General features: G+C 46.4%; 5 protein-coding genes across 5 annotated transcripts; 2 read left to right on the top strand and 3 right to left on the bottom strand.

Moving 5' to 3' along the window:
* Positions 1-2,023: 2,023 nt before the first annotated feature.
* On the top strand, positions 2,024-3,334 carry HOO65_020794 (putative sugar phosphate/phosphate translocator; the record flags this gene model as incomplete). Its single annotated transcript, XM_071006814.1, has 3 exons — positions 2,024-2,157; positions 2,222-2,289; positions 2,394-3,334. The coding sequence occupies 3 exons, from the start codon at positions 2,024-2,026 to the stop codon at positions 3,332-3,334; spliced, it is 1,143 nt and encodes a 380-aa protein (XP_070861432.1).
* A 1,095-nt stretch (positions 3,335-4,429) lies between these two features.
* Positions 4,430-5,544, bottom strand: HOO65_020793 (60S ribosomal protein eL27; the record flags this gene model as incomplete). The annotated part of the gene is made up of 3 exons (XM_071006884.1): positions 4,430-4,437; positions 4,689-5,025; positions 5,482-5,544. The coding sequence occupies 3 exons, from the start codon at positions 5,542-5,544 to the stop codon at positions 4,430-4,432; spliced, it is 408 nt and encodes a 135-aa protein (XP_070861431.1).
* A 909-nt stretch (positions 5,545-6,453) lies between these two features.
* Positions 6,454-7,245, bottom strand: HOO65_020792 (uncharacterized protein; the record flags this gene model as incomplete). Its single annotated transcript, XM_071000159.1, has 1 exon — positions 6,454-7,245. The coding sequence occupies one exon, from the start codon at positions 7,243-7,245 to the stop codon at positions 6,454-6,456; it is 792 nt and encodes a 263-aa protein (XP_070861430.1).
* A 1,388-nt stretch (positions 7,246-8,633) lies between these two features.
* HOO65_020791 (4-hydroxyphenylpyruvate dioxygenase) lies at positions 8,634-10,371 on the top strand (the record flags this gene model as incomplete). The annotated part of the gene is made up of 2 exons (XM_071006656.1): positions 8,634-8,715; positions 9,062-10,371. The coding sequence occupies 2 exons, from the start codon at positions 8,634-8,636 to the stop codon at positions 10,369-10,371; spliced, it is 1,392 nt and encodes a 463-aa protein (XP_070861429.1).
* Positions 10,372-10,690: 319 nt separating this feature from the next.
* On the bottom strand, positions 10,691-12,327 carry HOO65_020790 (putative tfiih basal transcription factor complex p47 subunit protein; the record flags this gene model as incomplete). Its single annotated transcript, XM_071006692.1, has 2 exons — positions 10,691-11,699; positions 11,798-12,327. The coding sequence occupies 2 exons, from the start codon at positions 12,325-12,327 to the stop codon at positions 10,691-10,693; spliced, it is 1,539 nt and encodes a 512-aa protein (XP_070861428.1).
* Positions 12,328-18,918: the final 6,591 nt, after the last annotated feature.

Raw genomic sequence — 18,918 nt, 5'->3', positions numbered from 1 at the left:
TCACCTTATTTGCCAGGGAGGATGTTTCTTTGGTGTTTCTTCTCTTCCGCTGTGTCTGTCCATAGAGAACGGCAGAATAGCTGCCTCAAAGATTGCAACGCGCTTTCAATGTTTCTCTTTGATGTAAGTAGATGTAGGGAGATGCTACATGATGTCTCAAATTGCGTATCTTGTGCAAATCAAGGGCGGGGTGAGGGCTTGAAAACCGGCATATCTTTTTTTCCTAGTTGTAGGTATTTGTTTCTGTCTCTAATAATCGACGTGCTGTGACGATGTTCTACATTGCTGTCTTGGCGTGCAGAATACCATCCTAGCTTGCCTGGCTTGTTGTGAATCAGAATCGGAATTGCTCTGTGGCACTACATTACACATTCCAAGCCCTGAGGAACAGATGCCCGTGCCGTAACGAGCTTTCACCTCTTTCGCACTTTATTTCATAGAGATTTCCTTGGTTATGCGTCCCTTGTAAAAGACGTGCTTACCTTAACTCACAGTCTATTGATGAACGAAGTACGCGACCCGAGTAGAAAATAGACCAACACACGCCGCTTTGTGCCCAGTTGCTCCAAAGTGTTTGCGATGCAGAGGCGGGCTCTCCGATGTTGGCCACGGACGTGACCACGCACGTGACTTTTACATACCAAGAAATTCAAGCCCCACTTCTTCGCCCAAGTAGTAACCGTACGTGTGCATGCTTAGCCTGGGAACATAGCCTCCTCCGCCCGTTTGCCCTTCGACAGACAGTTCCTTGACCCTTCGTAGTGCCTTCCCGTGCCAGCTGAGAAACTTGATGAGGGATGGCGATTGTTTGTGTGCAATTGGCTCTTAGGGGGGGGGGGGAGCCGTCAAACTTGATGATTGCCTCTCTTACCATTCATTGGCTTGCATGCAGGCTCTTCCCTTGTGCTTACATTATTGCTTCGTTGCAGTGAGTAAACTCTAAATATACGCGCACACAATTTTGCGCCGCGACGCCGTAGTGAATAAATCCAAGATATCTCCATTAATCCATAATTAGCATCAACGGAGTTCACATGAAAAAAACGGCTCGGAATTACGCGTACTAGATGGTCGAAAAACAAGCCAAGGCCGGTTGCTTTCTTAGATCTGACCTGGCTGCGACGGGGCAGAGAAGTTTCGTACTCTTAAAAGGCAAGTTCTGACCCCCTATTGATAGTCGCAGCGTCTGTTCTTGCCCACACGCACCTTTGTTTTTAAGTTTTTGTTTTGTTGTTGCATAACCTGCAGCCGTAGTTTTTTATTTATTATTTTTTATTATTTTTTTACATCTCTCTTGTCCCTTTTTATACCGCCTGTGTGTACCTCATTATTTTTTTCCTTTTGCCCTTTGCCTTTTGCCTTTTGCTTTTTTTTTTTCTTCTTTTCCTCCTTCCTTCTTTCTCTTATACTCTTCTCTTCCATACGGGCTCATTTCAGGGTTATTTTTCTTGGCTTCTTTCCTGCTTTTGCTGTTTTGTCCATTCCTGTTTCTCGACCCTGCCTTTCTCTTGATATTGTTTGTTCCTTCCTTCCGCTGAAAAGTTGTGGTCTGTTCCTTTAGCTAGTTCCTGCTCCTTTTTCTGGTTCTTGCTTTTTCTGGTACTTTGTTGCCATATCCCCTACTCTCTGCTTCGAAACTCATCAATTTCCTTTTCTTTTTCACTTCATTTTTTCGTCTCTTCTCTCATCTATCTTTCTTTCCCTTCTCTTTTTTTTCCTTCTTTTTTTTTTTTTTTTTTTTCCTTCATTGTTACTGTACATCCCAACGGCGTCTCGGTCGCCCTGTACCTCGAATTTACCTCTTTATTGAGCGAACCTTGCTTTAAGCGGACAGCCCTCTTTGCCGAGAACGTCGACTGGCAACTGGCTAATTGTGGCTTGATTAAATCTTCACCTTTAGTCCCCTCGTGTTTCTCAATTTTACACTGCTTGAGCTTGGCTCATCAAACTTTTTCTCTTACCATTTCGCTCTCTACCAATTCGTTTGCCTTAACCAGCCCTTTTCTTACACTCAATCTTAACCATGTCAGGAGATACCAAGGAACGTCTGTCCGTTGACTCGGACGTCAAGGAGAGCACTCTCCTGCCGGCCCCGGCTACCACCGTTAAGCCGCCCGCCACGCTTAGTGATAGCATCCCCGCGTCTGCCTACGTCGTGTAAGTGCTCTTATCGTTGTTGCTTCGAGCCTTCCACATACTAACAATATACCTCCCATCTTAGTCTTTGGATTTCAGTTAGTGGTGCTCTTATCATCATGAACAAATGGATTCTAGACACCCTCAACTTCCGTATGTATCTATCCCGTCTCTTGCCCCTGCTGTACGCCCAAATGCTGTGACACTGCTTCAATCCTCCCGCTATTCATGGCTGACAATCTACCTCGCGTCTACAGGCTACCCCATTCTTCTGACGACGTACCACCTTACGTTCGCTACCGTCATGACCCAAGTGATGTCCCGTACCACAAAGCTTCTCGACGGCCGCAAGAAACTCAACATGACCCCCGACGTCTACCTCCGCGGTATTGTCCCCATTGGCGTCTGCTTCAGTCTCAGTCTCATCTGCGGCAACATGACCTACCTGTACCTTTCTGTTTCTTTCATCCAGATGCTCAAGGCCACCACTCCCGTTGTCGTCCTACTAGCTTCATGGGCCATGGGCAACACCCAACCTAAGCTCAGTGTGCTGCTCAATGTGTCCATTATTGTCTTGGGTGTTATCATCGCCTCGTTTGGCGAGATTGAGTTTGTCCTCACCGGCTTTATCTACCAGATTCTTGGTATCCTCTTTGAGGCGCTGCGCCTGACCATGGTCGAAAAGCTGCTTAGTGGCGAGTACAAGATGGACCCGCTGGTTTCCGTGTACTACTTTGCCCCTATCTGTGCTCTTATGAACTTCATGGTTGCCCTGTACTGGGAGGTTCCCAGGGTCTCGTACCAGGATTTCGCCAATGTCGGTGCTTTCGTCTTCCTGCTTAACGGATGTGTCGCTTTCACGCTCAACCTGTCTGTTGTCTTCCTTATTGGCAAGACTTCGGCTGTTGTCATGACTCTGTGCGGTGTGCTCAAGGATGTGCTGCTGGTCGCCTCGGCCATGATCATCTGGAATGCTCCCGTGACCGGTCTGCAGTTCTTTGGCTACGGCATTGCGCTGGGTGGTCTGGTCTGCTACAAGACGCCTTATGACAAGCTGATCGCCCAGTTGTCTGATATTGCACGCTTCTTCCAGTCGCGCAGCACTCGCAAGCTAGCTATCGTGGCGGTATCACTGATGTTCCTGTTCTACCTTTTCTCTGGTTCGTCGGCGTCTGCCCCGAGCCCCTTGACCCAGTAATTTCTCGCGCTGGTCTTCTGGGGGTGTTCTTTCCTTCTCCCCCAATCCAACTGACAATGAATCTATACCTACACGTAACAACACTTCTTTAATCCCCCTTTTTTTTCTCTACATCATTTGTCCCTCATGCCCATTCTTTTTTTCGTGTCCTCTTTCCACTTGATAACTGAAAGAAAGTCTACGTCCGGTATTAGTTGTTAGGGTTTCATAACCCAATAACACCGATTTTTATCCAATGAATGAAGATTCTGCCCTACGTTTTTTTGCCTTTGTTTCCCTCCTTTTTTTTTATATTTTTTTCCTTTGTATCTGGTCGTTTTTATTAGAATTCTTTTGGTGGTGGATAAATGTAACGAAAAACAGGAATACATGCAATAATATAAAAAAAAAATACTCAAATAGATGTACGATCTTGTGGTATGTTTATGAGGTCTCCTACCTTGGAATGAAACTCTGCGCATTTTCGCCTTTTATTTTTTTATTCTTTAGTATCTTGTTGTTTTTGTCTCTCATATTCTCATTTCTTTTGTCCTCGTCTTTATCATCATGTTACTCTCTAAGGGGAGTTTGACTAAATTTGATGTTGTCGTGTCATAGAGAAGGAGGGGTTATAGGTTGTTGGGTGGGGTTGGCTAGAAAGTCCAAGTTATGGGCCTCCACCATCACACCACCACTAAATCTGCGCCTTCACCTTCCACCATTTCCATTCTGTTTCACATAGAGATTGCGGATGTCTTTTTTTTTTCTTACCGCCTTTCCTTTTGTGACGCAGTGAGAGCCAATCAAGAACTGATGGGTAATGCAAAGGATGGGTGGTATAGATAGATGCGAGGATGAATGATGGGCTTTTGATGAAGGTTGACAGTAAACCACACTTCACTGGAAATCAAAAGAGACCAATGAAACAAGCAAGCAATAACGCAAGCTGCCATGGGAAATAAAAGGTAAGAAAAAAAAGCGAAACAAAAACAGGTACCGGCCAAATCAATTCATTTTTTCGTATTTAACCCATAACCGGGGCACAAACAAAGCCCTATGGATGCTGTTTACAAGCCTAAACCAACTCCCGAGCCCGATGACAGTGAAAAAGACGATTTAGAATCCTGCGGAAGTGAAGTGTTAGTAGTTACTCTGCAGCCATCATAAAAAGTAGTCTCTGCGGAACTCGTGACAGACGAGCTAGCCATTGTCCATTTACAACGAGACGGGCGGATAGACAAATGCCAGGAACCAGCCTCTATAATACTGTGCACGGTTTCTTGTGTCTCTGGTTGCATGTAATGTACATTGGTAGCTCGTCCGTATTCTCTAGCAAGGCAATTGTAAGAACGAAACAAGGGGGAAGTAAACATACTCAGAGACTGGAAGAACCATCTGTTCTTTCCGCTCGTGTACCGCTCCTCGAAGACCTTCTTGACGGTCTTCTTGGCATCCTCCCGTTGGCTGACCTCACCGAAGGTCTCGGCAGTGATGGCACCCTTGAGGCCCTCCAGCTCCAGGGTGTAGCGAGTAGGCATCAGGTGGTTGTAGTTGACAACCTTGATGAAAGGCTTGATCTTGTTACGCTTCTCCTGGCGGGTCTTGGACATGCGGCGGGTGATCTTGGAGGGGGAGCGCTCGATACCGGCGACAATAGCGTGGCCAAACTGGTGGGGCTTCTTGCCGTTGTCAATGGGCTGAACGATCACGACCTATAGCATGACGAAAATTTCTTGTCAGCAATCATTCTGCTTTGATTTTGCGGGTTATTCCCTTAGTAAGGGTGTAGGGTCTAAAAGAAAAGGGTTCATTCTGGCCCGCTATCATATTTCGGTTCTTGTTTTTACGGTTGAACGCTTGATTGCGATAATCGGTAGATGTCGAATGCGAGTTTTCATTGGGATTGGCTGTCTGTTGTCGTAGTAGTAAGGCTTAGGTTTGTACGGCTCATTGTCGTTCGGTTGGTGGGTTTGAAGTGCGTGAAGTTTAGTTTCCTTGCACCCCATCCACATCTCATGTCGGTGACCGAGTCCAAGAAAGCTACTCTTGTTTTGGTGTATATCGATAATATATTTAATGGCAAAGTTGGGCGAAACAGAACGAGCATCGAAAATGATTGGGGCAGAAGATCTCTTTCTTTTTTTTCATGATTAATAAGAAAATAGTACCTTCTTGCCGGCATAGCGGCCACGGGTGATAATGGCAACACGGCCAACCTTGAGGAACTTCATTTTGTCGAGTGTCTTGGGGGTCGGGACAAGACGTCTGGGCTTGGGAATATGGAGTTGAAAACGGTAAAGTATCGTAGTCGCAAGAATTGACTATCAAAAAACCCTGGCTCCAGAGTTTCCACACAAGTTCAAAATTTTGTGTGGGCAAAACTTCTGGGGCAAGATTAAGCCCGCCAGGTCACGTGCAACATCGCACTGGAAAGTTCTCCATCAGCCAAAAAGAGTCAGAGGGAAATATTCGGTTGAATACTACACTTCCCTATGGTCGCTAATCTTATCGATAAGATATTACCTCAATGTGGGGCTATCTTATCTACTGATTCGCCTTTGGACATCAAGTTCCTGATCTTGTTTTCTTGAGGTGATATCGATAAAGTTCCTTGTGATAAAACTTGGTGATATTTTCTTTATACCGCAAAACTCGCTGCAATGGCACACGCTTACATTATTTCACGGGTTATGGACCCGATTTTTGCCGTCTTTATTGGCACTGGTGCAGCAGCGTTGCGAATAAACCGTGAGGGCGTTGAGCAAGGTCGTACCACGCAACAAACTATCCAAACTGGTCTGAGGTAAATATATATTGGCATGGGATCATATATCAGGAAAAACATAACACTGACGACGGGTATCACTAGGCGGTTAGGTCTCTAGTGGCCAAGGTTTGAATATGCACTCATCAAACAGAAGAAAGGTTGATTTGCGCCGGAATCTTAAGACTGGGCGAAACCAAAATACGGAGTACGCGCCTATACGGAATATCGCTACGCCAATACTCAAACTTTGCTACGACATATGTTTCCATATGGCCTGGATCAATGCTACTAATCAACACAAAGGTGTTATTTATTCATAACTACCTCCTGATTTCCTAAACCTTGACCAGAAAAACAAACCGCTCGGTTACTTTCATGCTTGATACGTCGGTCCGTATTCCTTCTTTATTGCCTCTTGAACGATTTGGCCGCATAATTTCGCTGTTGGGTTCAATGCAACAGCCAATCCTCTTGCAACCTCATTTCCGTACCTGCCCCCCATTGCGAAGTCTTGAGAAGCGGCGGCCTCAAAGGCTACTTTGCTCCATCCAACTTCCCGTCGCATGGGAGGGATGGTAAGAGAACTTACTGGAAACAGCTTTGCTGTGGAGTGGTAGATGGTTGCACGTTGAGTGTATGCAGCTGAAAGTGTCTTCATATTCTGTGGAGATATGGGTGTTGAAAGAGTCGCGGGACTAAGCAGGTGTATCGCCATATCAAGATCACTGAGGACAAGAGCAGCAGCAGCCTTCGAAGAGTCCTCATTCGGTGATTGCATTAAGCATCTAGGATCAGATGCACCCTGAACAAGAAGAGTGTCACCGTACAGGCGACGGTAGGCCTGAGCCCTGTTGTTTCGAGCGCTTGCATAGCTAGGATAGGCCTCAATGAGAGAGTCCAGTTTTCTCACACAGTCCATATATCCCTCAAAAGGGTCTCCTAGTGTCCGGGGTTGCAACCCAGCCAGCTGCATCTCGATGCCTTGGATGGCTCGGATGATGTTGCGCTCGGCTGAGCTGACCTCCTGATATTTCTCTGAATTAGTGATATGAGGGTCTTTGGGTAGAGAGTCATCAACAACTACTTGGCGCGTAGGGTCAGACTCAGGGTCGTTAATTTTTTCCAAGACGTTGAGATCGTTTTGGCTGAGGTCGATATTCATCATAGTTGCGGCTCAAGTTATGATGACGATGAAAGTGGATGATAAAAAAGTGGGGATGACCGATCGATATGGAGGGCCACGGGAGATTTGTAACATGTAGTACACGAGGAAAAGACGGGTGGTGAAGAAAAGAAGAGGGGAATTCGGTTATCGATGGGCTGTTAAGGGAATCGGCTTGTTATTAATGGAAATAGGTACAATCATGAACAGCATTAGGAAAAGAGATCAGTTTGAGCAATAAAAACAGAGGTGGTAGCGGGCCGGAAGGTGCTAAGATAAAAGGTACAAGGGTACAAGGTAATATTGAGACCAAGATAAAGATGGGCTCACTACTACGTAGTACTACTTCATCCCTCACCCGGTATACTGCGCAAATACCGCCCGCTCTAAATTCCGTTGGGGGCTTAAACCGAAGAGCGATAGTGCGGAATTCAAGTTCAAAGTAAGGCGGAAATAGGAAAAGTGTAAGGAGAGAAGGCGCAAAGGCCACGACACGAATACAAGATAAAAAACACAAGACACAATACGGCCAAGCCAAACTTGGGGGAGCCAGTCTATGGCGCAGCCGGCCGAGTAGTTTGGGTTTGAGTTTGTGGTTCAGAGCGCAGGCGGTCAAGGCAAGCTTGAATGAGATCTAAACAGTTGGAGAAAGGCTCATTAGGGGCCTGGTATTTGGGGCTTAAAAAGGTGGTCTCGGATTACCCCGGCTTCTAGCGGCTTTTAGCGGTTTTATATTGAGGTGTAAGTCGCTTCTTTTGTTTCTTTCAATGGAGGCTTCTCGAAACCAGGTTGAGCGTTAGAGCAACCAGAAGTAGCTGGTGATAAAAGGAAAGCAAAAGTAAATCTAACACTCTCTCGCTCAGGGCAGCGAGCTGGAACAGTCGAAGCATAACTGATCTTAAGCTAAAAACAGCTTAGTTTTTTTTGTTTCCAAGCAAATGGACATGTAGCATTGAAACCAATCTGCGGCATTTTCTCTGTATAAAGAGATGGAGAGAAAACACTAATAAATCCAATCTGGTTTTGGAAGAAAAGGCGCCTAAAAATATCACGGGGTAAAGTGACGTAAGATGGCCTGCTGAGCAGAACAAACGCTTAGGTTGTAAATAGGATGAAGGAAGCTGGTTGGAGGTTGGAGGTTGACCTATGAAGATGGTTGTCGTACTGAAGTAAGTACATAGGCACAAAAGTACGTAGGTACCTACTATCTATGTAGTCTAGCCACCGCCAGGGTCAAAGCCAAAACCAAGACCAAGGCCATGAAATAAGTGTAAACATATGGCCGTGCAGTCGTGAGACAAGAGACAAGAAGTATAGGATAACGAGCGGCAGGCTTAAAAAGGCGATAGTCTGAAGTACCCGTGAGTATAACATAAGCTACAAGGGTACAAATGTGGTTTGAAAAGGATAAGCCCTGGATTGGGGGGGGGGGGGGGGTGCGGCATAAGACCTTGAACCGACGGCAAGCTTCAGGTATGTGCAAACAGGCCGACCAGCCCCCATTCCGGGCTACTGCCTTGTTGCAAGAGGCAGAGAAAAGGAAAGGAGCCGCTCGCTCTTTCCAAGATTATAAATGGCAGTTGCCTTCCTAGATGTTTTTATGATCGCTAGCTCCTTCTGTTTCGTTCACTACTGATAACATACGGATAGGTTTGATACTATCACTATCTACTATACACTCTATCACTCTATCTATATCCCATCCACCCCCCAATCTTTTGTTAGTGTTGATCACTTCTTTTGCTCTTGTTTGTCCACGGAAAAGGCTGGCTTTCTCCTGTTCATAACATCTCGCTGCCATTTACTGTCTTTATACCAGTTACTAGTATACATTTATACCGTCGTCGCCCTTATCTATACTCGTCTATTGTGGCTCCTGCACTGCTTACTGACGAGTCTTCCCCGTCCCGATATCAATCATCGGACACTACTTCATTTGCTGACTCCCATTCTCGCCCTACCACATTCAAAGGCTATGATCATGTCACCTGGTGGGTTGGCAACGCCAAGCAAGCCGCTGCATACTACTCCAATGTCTTTGGCTTCACTACTACAGCCTATCGCGGCTTAGAGACGGGTAGTCGTTATTTCTCCTCATATGTGTTACGCAATGCTAATGTGTGCTTTGTGTTCACATCGCCATTGCGTTCATGCCGGCATCTGCCTGAGGATGATCCCATTTCGGCCGCTGACCGAGCGCTACTTGAAGAGATGCATCAACATCTCGAGCGCCACGGCGATGCCGTCAAAGATGTGGCTTTTGAAGTCGACAATGTGGCCTTTGTGTATAACCGTGCCATCCAGGGAAATGCCGTTTCCGTGCAGCCGCCTACAAAGAGTGTCGATGCACATGACGGCAGTGTTACCACTGCCATTATTCGTACGTACGGTGACACAACCCACACACTTCTCAACCGCACCCACTATACCGGCCCCTTTATGCCTGGCTTCCGAGCGGTTGAGCCCAAGCCGGCCACAGCCGTTAGCAATGCTATGCCAAATGTCCTGCTTGAGCGCATCGATCACTGTGTGGGAAACCAGTCATGGAATGAGATGGTTGAGGCATGTGCCTTTTACGAGCGTTGCCTAAACTTTCACCGTTTCTGGTCTGTTGATGATTCACAGATTTGCACCGAGTTTTCCGCACTCAACAGTATCGTCATGGCTAGCGACGACAACATGGTCAAGATGCCCATCAACGAGCCGGCCCACGGCAAAAAGAAGTCACAGATCGAAGAATTTGTTATGTTTAATTCGGGCCCCGGTGTACAGCACATTGCTCTAAAAACGCCCGACATACTTAGTGCCGTGACTGCCTTGCGTGCACGTGGCGTCGAGTTCATTAGTGTGCCTAAAACGTACTACGACACGTTGCGTATGCGTCTCAAGACTGAGAAGCGTAACTGGGAGCTCAAGGAAGACCTTGACGCTATTGAGAAGCTCAATATCCTTATTGACTATGACGAGCAGGGTTATCTACTGCAACTTTTCACTAAGCCACTCATGGACCGGCCAACGGTATTCATCGAGATTATCCAGCGCAATGACTTTGAGGGCTTTGGTGCAGGCAACTTCAAGAGTTTGTTTGAATCGATTGAGAGAGAACAGGAGAAGCGGGGTAATCTATAAAGCGTGTGTGTGTGAGAGAGAGAGGGGAGGTGACGGAGTATACATTTTCTTTTTCATGTTTTGAGCTGTGTCTTTTCCAACGCCTGTATTTATCTTTCAGAGCAGTGTTTTTTTTTTTTTTTTTAGTTTTTCTCTTGTTCTTTCTCTTCCGCTTTTAGTATGATATGAATAAGCAATGATTCTCAAGTAAAAACCAAGATATTGCTATTGAGCTTGTGTTCTATATTCATGGTGACTATAACCATTTCTTGTATGTCGTTTCTCGTCATCTCTTTTGCCTGTCTCGCTCACCCCCTCTCCCCCACCTCGGTTGTTCACGTCAATCTAGGACCATAGCCGCATTTGATGCATGCGACAATACGCCATTGCTAGTCCCATTCACACTTCTACTACCATTTGCACCACTATTCAAACTACCATTCGCCCGTATCTGCGAATGTGCTACAGCCGCCCGTGTATCGCCCTGACACCCAGCACAGTTGTGAATGACCTCGTGTGCAAACACATCGCAGTCGACGCAAAAGTGGTTCTTACATAGAATACACGCATAACGGCCGCTCTCACTGACGCCTTTCAGCTCAGTCCTTTTGGTCTGCTCCTTATGGCCTGCCACCACCGATCCCGATTCAGGCGCTGTGTTTTGGTGGGCTTTCCCATTTGCTGATGCGGTAGAGTCGTTGGCAGCACCGTTGGCGTTTCCATTGCTGTTGCCACTGGCGGTGGTATCTATGGCATTGGGCTTTCGCGGAAATGGTGTTTGACATGCATAGCAGCTGACTGACCGCGCAGCATCAGCCCATGACACCTCAACAAAGTTCTTGAGCGGAAACAGGTGATGATACGATCGAGCGAGATGTGTAGATAAAATAAGCGTCAAGCCGCAGCCAGGACATGAGGCTGGCAGGCGGCAGACACGGCAGCCGCAGCGGGTGCACATATATCCCTCACGGAACAGCTTGTTGTGGCAACCGCAGTAGGCAACAGCATTGGCAGAGCCGGCAGCGACGGTGCGCGACGGAAAGCCCATCATTAGCAGACTGGGAGCAGCTTGCTCGGCTGTGCGTGTGACGGGTGGCGTAGTGGCAGCCAAGAATAGGTCTCGTAGGTGGCCCTCATCTAACGCAATGTTGTATTGTGACTTGTCGCCAGCATTAGTGCGCTGGCAGAGCTCAGCACAGATGGCTACTTGTGCGGCAAGACCGACTATGGATACACGTATTCGGTCGGTGATCAGATTGGCGACGGTATCTTGAATATCCCCGGGATCGCTAGAGAGAAGGGCGCCGTAGATAACGAGCACTTCACGGGTGCCATGAGAGGGGGTGTTGCTGTTGGCGGCGAGGCCTAGTGTTAACAGCCAATTTTAAAATGGAAATAGGGCCAATGGAAATATGACCGTGTGATTGTTACAAAGGCCGAAACTTACAAAAGCGCGCCGCGACACATTTCAAGAGCATTCTGCAAACTAGGGTTTCCTTGCGGCTCTTCCTCAGTCTGCCACTTATGCAGCTGTTTCAGATGTTCCTCGGGGTTCCCACTAATCTCACTAACTCTAATACCAACACCGTCACGCATGCCAATAATGCCCATCTGCGAGATAGGATTTTGCTCAAAGTATTCTTTGACAAAGTCAGCAGCATATGAGAATACCAGGCGGTAGCGAGAGGGCAGCATATCCTTCTCAGCCATCGCGAACGACATGTCCAAGACCAGCATCAGATGCCTGATAATACCGCGCTGCAGAGGCGTAGTATCACGCATCAGCCGCCGGCGTTTCTCAGCCTCCAGAACCTCAGCCAGTGATAGCCCGCCTTGCTCATCTTCAACAACCGTATCCCAACTGCGATTAACTTCTTCCCAAGCGCCGCGCTTGCGGTCACCTCCGTTGCGAGCACCATTCTTACTGAGCTTGCGCTTTCCGTTATCATCGGAGATTTCGCCGTCAGAGTCGGCCATGCTGAGAGATGTAGAGCAGTCGGATCAAGGAAGCAGATAGATATATAGATGGTATGGCCCCAGAATATGGTTGTTGTGAGGATCTGGCGACGAACGTTGAGGAATAGGTGACTACAAAAGCGCCAATTCGCAGATACCCAAGTTATACGACAGTGGGCCACGGCAACAAGCAAAGCTTTCCTCAAATGTAATACGTTGGATCATGGATTTTGAGCAGGACAAGGGGAAAGGACAATTTCGCGCGTATAGTGCCAAATTGGCTAATGGGAAATGTTGAAATTTGGTTGAGGCGTGGAAGTTGACAGGTACAAGGCTGAGATCAAAGCCATGATTGAGGCTGCTGGAGAAAAAGTATACAGCCTCGTATCTCCACTTTAATTTGAGCCAAGAAGGTAGCACCAAGTCAAGGGGTATTTTGGCATGTGATTTTAAGTAATTCTTGGTCAAGGACGTGCTTGACTTTAATATATTCTCTAATAACTCAGAGAATTTGCTTTGGAATTAAGAGTATTTTTACCATCTCTCTATAGCAAGCAAGTAGATAGAAATAAAAGAACAGCCATGAATAGAGGCTTTATTACATACGAGTATCTCACCACCAACCAAGCCTAGTGAAGACAACGCAACTAAACAAGAAATATATGAATACAGGGTAGTCAAGGAGAAACGAATAACAACTGAATCGTAGCAGGGGAAAAATTAGAATTGCATGTTAAGGTAAAAAAACAAAATTCAAAATACCAAATCAAATAGTGTAAAAACGCCATATTAACTCCACCGTGCAAGATCCGACCGAGTATCATGAAAAAATAATGCAAACGTAGGCAGAAAACCAGAAAAAACAAGGAGACGTGAGTTGGAAAAAAGAGGCGGGTGAGCTTTGATGTGACAGGGGAGAGCGAAGTGGCGGGGGTTGTATAAGATGAAAAAGAAAAGACGCTCCACCATTTTTAACGAAAATGATATACACAGAGGCAAAAGAAGAGAGGGTGCTGTGGTAGAAGAGGCGGGTAGTTCAAAAAGAATGTAGGTGTCAAAACAAAGGAGTTAAGAAGTGGAAGGAGCAGGAAGAAAAATGAGTACACAAACGAAGAAGGCAGAAAGAAAGAACAGACCTGGCAGTCAGTTTATGCGTACGCACTAGAATCCCAGTCGTCTTCAGTGATAGTCGTCCAGAAGTACCACACCAATGACACAGATATCATGGTGAAAAAAGTCTCAAACATAGACCCGTCAATCTTGCCTGACGTGCCGTTGCAAATCTTTGAACTAATGGTATAGTTGAAGACTTGGCCCAGGGCAAAGAACGCGGCGGCGCCACCCAGCCAAATCAATGGCACCCACTCTTCGAGCACCTTGACCACTAATACGGTCTCAAGCACAAAGTATACAGCTAGAAAAATTAGAGGTGCAACTTGGTACAACACATATAGGGCTATATGGCGGTTGCTACCACTGTAGCTATCATCCCAGTAGCCAGTCCAACTGTAGCCAGTATCAAAGGCAATGTAGACGGTACCAAGGAACAAGGGGGCAGCAGAACCAAAGACAAGGCCGACTGAAACTGGGGTCCCATCATCAAGTATTTGGTAGCCAACAACAGCATTGAGCATAAGCACCCATGTTGTTGCTATAATAGCTCCAATATGCAAAGCAGTAAAGAAGACACGGACTTTCTCATTGAGCGGGAATGAGCCAATAGTGAAGATTTCGCAAAACTGGATGAAAGCGTAGCCACCTAGGAAGACTTCCATCTCTCTAGAAAGTTAGAAGATACGATGTTAGCTTCTGGAGAACGCGAATATGCTAAAAAAAAATATGGTATGGGAAAAAAAACTCACATGCGACCCACAGCAGCCTTTCTTCTAGAAGAGAGCAGAATCAAGAAAGAGGTCATTACTACTGCTATAGCAGAAAGTAGAATCACACCCAAGTTTCCTAGATGGCGGCCCCCGCTTAGCGGAATGCCTTTAAGCTCACAGCCGCCCCAGGTGCCCGACTGGTCATGGTTCTTGGACATGAGGTTACAGATTGCGAGAGTGGAATCTCGACAAAAGACCTTTTTTGGGGTTAGTAAGGGGCTTTAGGTTTAATCAAAGAAACAATATATTGTGTGTGGGCCATTGGGGTAGTAGTGGTTAAGCGTTGGGCTGCGTGAACGTACGTCAAAGTCTCCAAAGCGAGTCATGATGGCGATTGAAGCTGAAAAAACCGGTGCAAAACTATGAGCTTTTGGCAGTGGAGAATATAAAAGGTGCAAGTGGTTTCCCTTGCGCCCGTTGCGATACGTTGAAGATTCGGGATCGAGTGTTTTGTCGTCGTGGGTTTGAGTCAGACGCCGGTGTACAGTTCGTGTACAAACCCAAAAGCTGGTGCAGTGCGCGTGTTGGATGGCTATAGGGCTCTGATGCGCAGGTGAGCTGAGCTTTTGTGTATATGTTGATGAGTTGCAGTGATCAACGAGCAAGTAAGTATTGGAATCAGTAGAAACAGTATGCCATGGATTGAAAAAAAAAAAACACTCAAACGATGATCAGCGTTTTCGCGGTCAGAAAAATTAGCAAACAAGGTATTGCGGAGGGCCAAACAGTCTTGAGTGTGAAGCAAAGGTTGGGTATCGTGACGAGGAGGAGAATAAAAAGAAGAGCGAAGAAGATAGGAAAGTAAAAAGGAAAATTGAGGAAAAATAAATAAGGTAGACGAGCCACGCAGCAAATATGAGATTGACTCAGACGAAAAGCAAAGACAAAGGAGACAAGACCAAGAGTAGCATGAAGAGAAGAAAATGGAACGAGCATTAGCAGGAGCGTGTATTCCGGAGGCAGGTGGTTGTTATATGTGCTGGAAGGGAAAGTAGGAAGGCGTTGAAGTGGAAGTTGCTACAAGTACAGATACAAAGCGGATGTACTACAACAGCCAACTTTCAAGCGACGGGGCCCCCCATGTCAAGTCCAACCTACAAGTGCAAAACAGTGCAGGAAAAAGTGTAGTTGTTGTGCAGAAGAGAGCCAAAAAACGACGAGAAAAGTAGCATGGGCCCCTATCGGAGGAAACAACACACCAAAAAAGAACCCCGTCAACAAGGGCCAAAAAGCACAAGCACTAAAACAAAGCAGGGGTGGTTGGGTCCTTTTTCCTTTTTTTTCTAGGTGGTTGTTGGTTTAGGCTTTAAAACCCAAATACAGCACTTGCGACTTTGAACAAGACCCTTTTTTCACAGAGAAAAAGAACCCGGAGGAACACAAGAGAAAAGCCCACAGAAAAGATTTCACTGCCTTCCTGCTTATTTAGATAGGCTAGCAGGAGGACGAAGGGGTGCGGCACACATGTGTGTTGTGAAAAATACAGACTGCAAGATACAAGACGCAAGATTCGAAATACGCTACGCATTATTCAACTTGCGAAACAACAGGCTTGGCTGTCCTTGACAGACAGAAACAGAAACAGAAACAGCCAAATGCCATCCATGCCTTGCCTTGCCTTGCCTTGCCTATGCCAGTTAGGCCATCCAGCCGCCAGCCCAGCCAGCCCAGGCCAGCCACCTGGCCCGGACCCCCTCTCCACTCGCTATTCCTGCCTTGTTCCTTATCCCCTGCTTTTTCTGCTTTGCCGAAGCCAGATTGACACGGACAGAAAGCTCTGTTGCATTGGCTCGTCCACCTTCTTTTTTATTCTTCGTCCCTTCCCGGTTTCCTATTTTTCTTCCACTGCCTTCGTTCTCACTTCTTGGTTGGCCGCATTGGGCACCGTGTCCTTCTTCTGTTCTTTATTCGTCTCACCCATAAACATCGTTTAGTCCCGTGGAAAGAGCTTGACAGCTGCATGAAATTGGGGCAGCAAGTTCAGGCACACAGCTGTACTAAACTAAAGAGATGCTAAACGAGGATGGCAAAAGGACCATAAGGAAGGGAAGAAAGAGGGGTAAGAAAGACTGGCTACTGGTCACAATGACGACCAGCAGCAGCAAGAATAGAAGCTGGAGGAAAGAAGGGAAGCCATCGGAGAGAGAGAGAAAGCCACCACCCGTCACGTCGTCATCGCGACTCACCAAGACAAACGCAACAAAGGGAGCCTGTTTATTTGCGGTTCAAGACAACAAGCAACAAGGAAGAGCAAAACCACTTTGCCTTTTTTTCTTTCTTTCATCTTCACGACAATCTTTTTCCCATCCTGCAAGTTTTCTGCATGTCCAAGTAACCTTATCGGCATACAAAAACCGACTGCAACCCTAGACACACCACACCGCTTGTAGACAGGACTGACTGCCAGGTCACTTCTTTGCCACTTAGATAGTTGGTGCTAACTAAACTCAAACAAATCAAGCCCCCTTCGTGAACCAGCCCTCCCATTGGCTAGATAGTGGCAGAACAACTCCTTGACTCAAAGCTAGGAACAATAGGAAGGGCGAAAGGATATCATTTTTCCCTTGTTGTACAGAGCAAAAGTAGTGTCCTTTCAACTCCAGCTGAAGCTCGTGTCTCGCCTATAATTCCACCATAATTTTCCCCCCAAGGTCGCCAGACTTGCTTACCTTGCAAGGGAAAATGGGTTGGTTAGCATAGCACTTAGCCCGCCCCACTCATCTGTCTCCTCGTACAACCACAAGTTCCCACACGGCGAAGGCGATCTTGGAGGGGGCTTGGCTGTGTCCGCTAACATAAAAGAGCCTGTCCCACAATTTTCATCTCTAAAGTCTTCCCTTGTGTTAGATTCTTTTCAGCAGTTAGGTAACTACTGTTTTAAGAGGCTCCCAGCTTCCTTGCCTGAAGTCCCCTTTTACAGACTATTGGGTTATATAGGGCTGCCAATTTATCGCCCTACAAAGGGACAAGGCAAAAAGCGGCCCACCCATTTCCACCTGCCGTTGTAGCATCTTATTCCTCATACTGCGAACTTTGCCCAGCGCCAGTAGAGAGCATGTGGACATGCTCCATCAACAAGGCTCCCAAAGCTTCTTCATTGTCTTGTTCCCTTTCATTTCTCCTGTCTCAAGTTCTTTTGTCTGGCGTGATACTAGGAACTGCTCCGTCCTTGGACGTGTGTTTGTGTAAGTAGCAAAATATTTATCCCACCACACACATCCTTCCGTTTCTGCCCAAGCTTAAGCCCGACTTTAAAAAAAGAAAGAAAACATGTTAATCGCCGATCAGCAGTAAAGTATTAGCACCATCCAGCCCTGGTGGAAGCAAAAAAAGGCAAAAAAGAAAAGCAAAGACCAAGCTTTTTCCCTTTATAGTTTTGCTTCCTTGTTGCCCATCTTTCTCCTTCATTGCCACTTTGAAGGCCGGAGTGGAGAAGTGGAGAGCAGGGTCTTATCTGATATGACCTATGACCACTTAAAGCCACGTTTCTCACAGGGCTAGGGTTAAACGGTGGGTTCCTCCCAAGCTCATAAATAGGACGGGGCAGCCGCCATTGTTCTGTGCCGTGAAACATGAACGCCTTGATGTCACTACCCGCTCGAAATGAGAGCAAGAAAAACAGCAAAAACGATTCCAGTTCGTTGCATCGTGCCATTTCTCTGCGTCAGTTGATTCATTGGGTCGTGATGAAACGTGAGACCCTAAGTTTTAGTTGTGCATTGGAACTTTCTGTCCTGCTTGAATATCGTGCATGAGCCAGCTGACAAGGGTTACCGCACATCCCCGGTTAACCCAGGAAGCAGAACTATCAAAATATCAAAAATAACCTTGGATGAAGAATCCTGCCGTCTCTATAAACAAACACAATCCTTCATCAAGCGAGATGCAAAGATGAAAGATAAAAAGCCAGCATTGAGCTGGTCAATCACTCAAGTAAGAATTTATGCAACCTTATGCAGCCGACTTTCTTCTTTTCAGCCAGAAGTACAGGCCAGCTGTTGATCTCCCCAATCTTTCTTTGTACACTTTTGTCCTCTCTTAAAAAAGGAGAAGCTTTGAAGTTAGACCTGCAGCATTATATATATAAATGCTATCTAATTCAAGAATATAAAAAAAGAGGATGGGGGCAATCTGAAACAACAATACATGCGACTCAGTCGATGGAAGCTAGTCGGAGGAGAGAGAAAGGTGATCATGCTTGTTCCAACCAGAGACGATGATGATATTGGGGTGTAGAATTTCACAGGAAACAAAGACAGGGACAAAATCAGGGACAAAGAGGCGCCCGTTGCTATGGATAGTCGGATGTAACTTCGTAACTTGTGCCTTGTGGACGATTCGTGAAACAGTACCAACATTCCTGTTCCAGTTGAATGGCTAATCACTAAGCAAAGGCCCAAGGTTGTCTGAGTTGGAATGACAAATGACTTGGCTTCATTTGTATACGCCAGGATATAGTACACAAGCCGCCAAAATTCAATGGCGCCGAGCGAATCAAGTGCCATAAAGGTGAGGACGTTTGTATAATTGCAGCAGCGGCAATTGAGTCTTGGGGAGGACATCCGAAGATTGCTCTCCTTAGCGTTTCTTCTCTTCTCAGATCAAAAGTAGAGCGTTGCTTACAGAGGTGATAATCAAAGAACAAGGGGATATTGAATTGCACGCAGCGAAGTTTTAGGTTCTAGACAGAGACTTTGTGAAATGATATCTTGATTCCATTTCCTTAACC

This window comes from Ceratocystis lukuohia, assembly GCF_044167205.1.
Source record: "Ceratocystis lukuohia strain C4212 chromosome Unknown Supercontig2_pilon, whole genome shotgun sequence".
Taxonomy (NCBI): domain Eukaryota; kingdom Fungi; phylum Ascomycota; class Sordariomycetes; order Microascales; family Ceratocystidaceae; genus Ceratocystis; species Ceratocystis lukuohia.
This window is presented reverse-complemented; position numbering and strand designations above follow the sequence as displayed.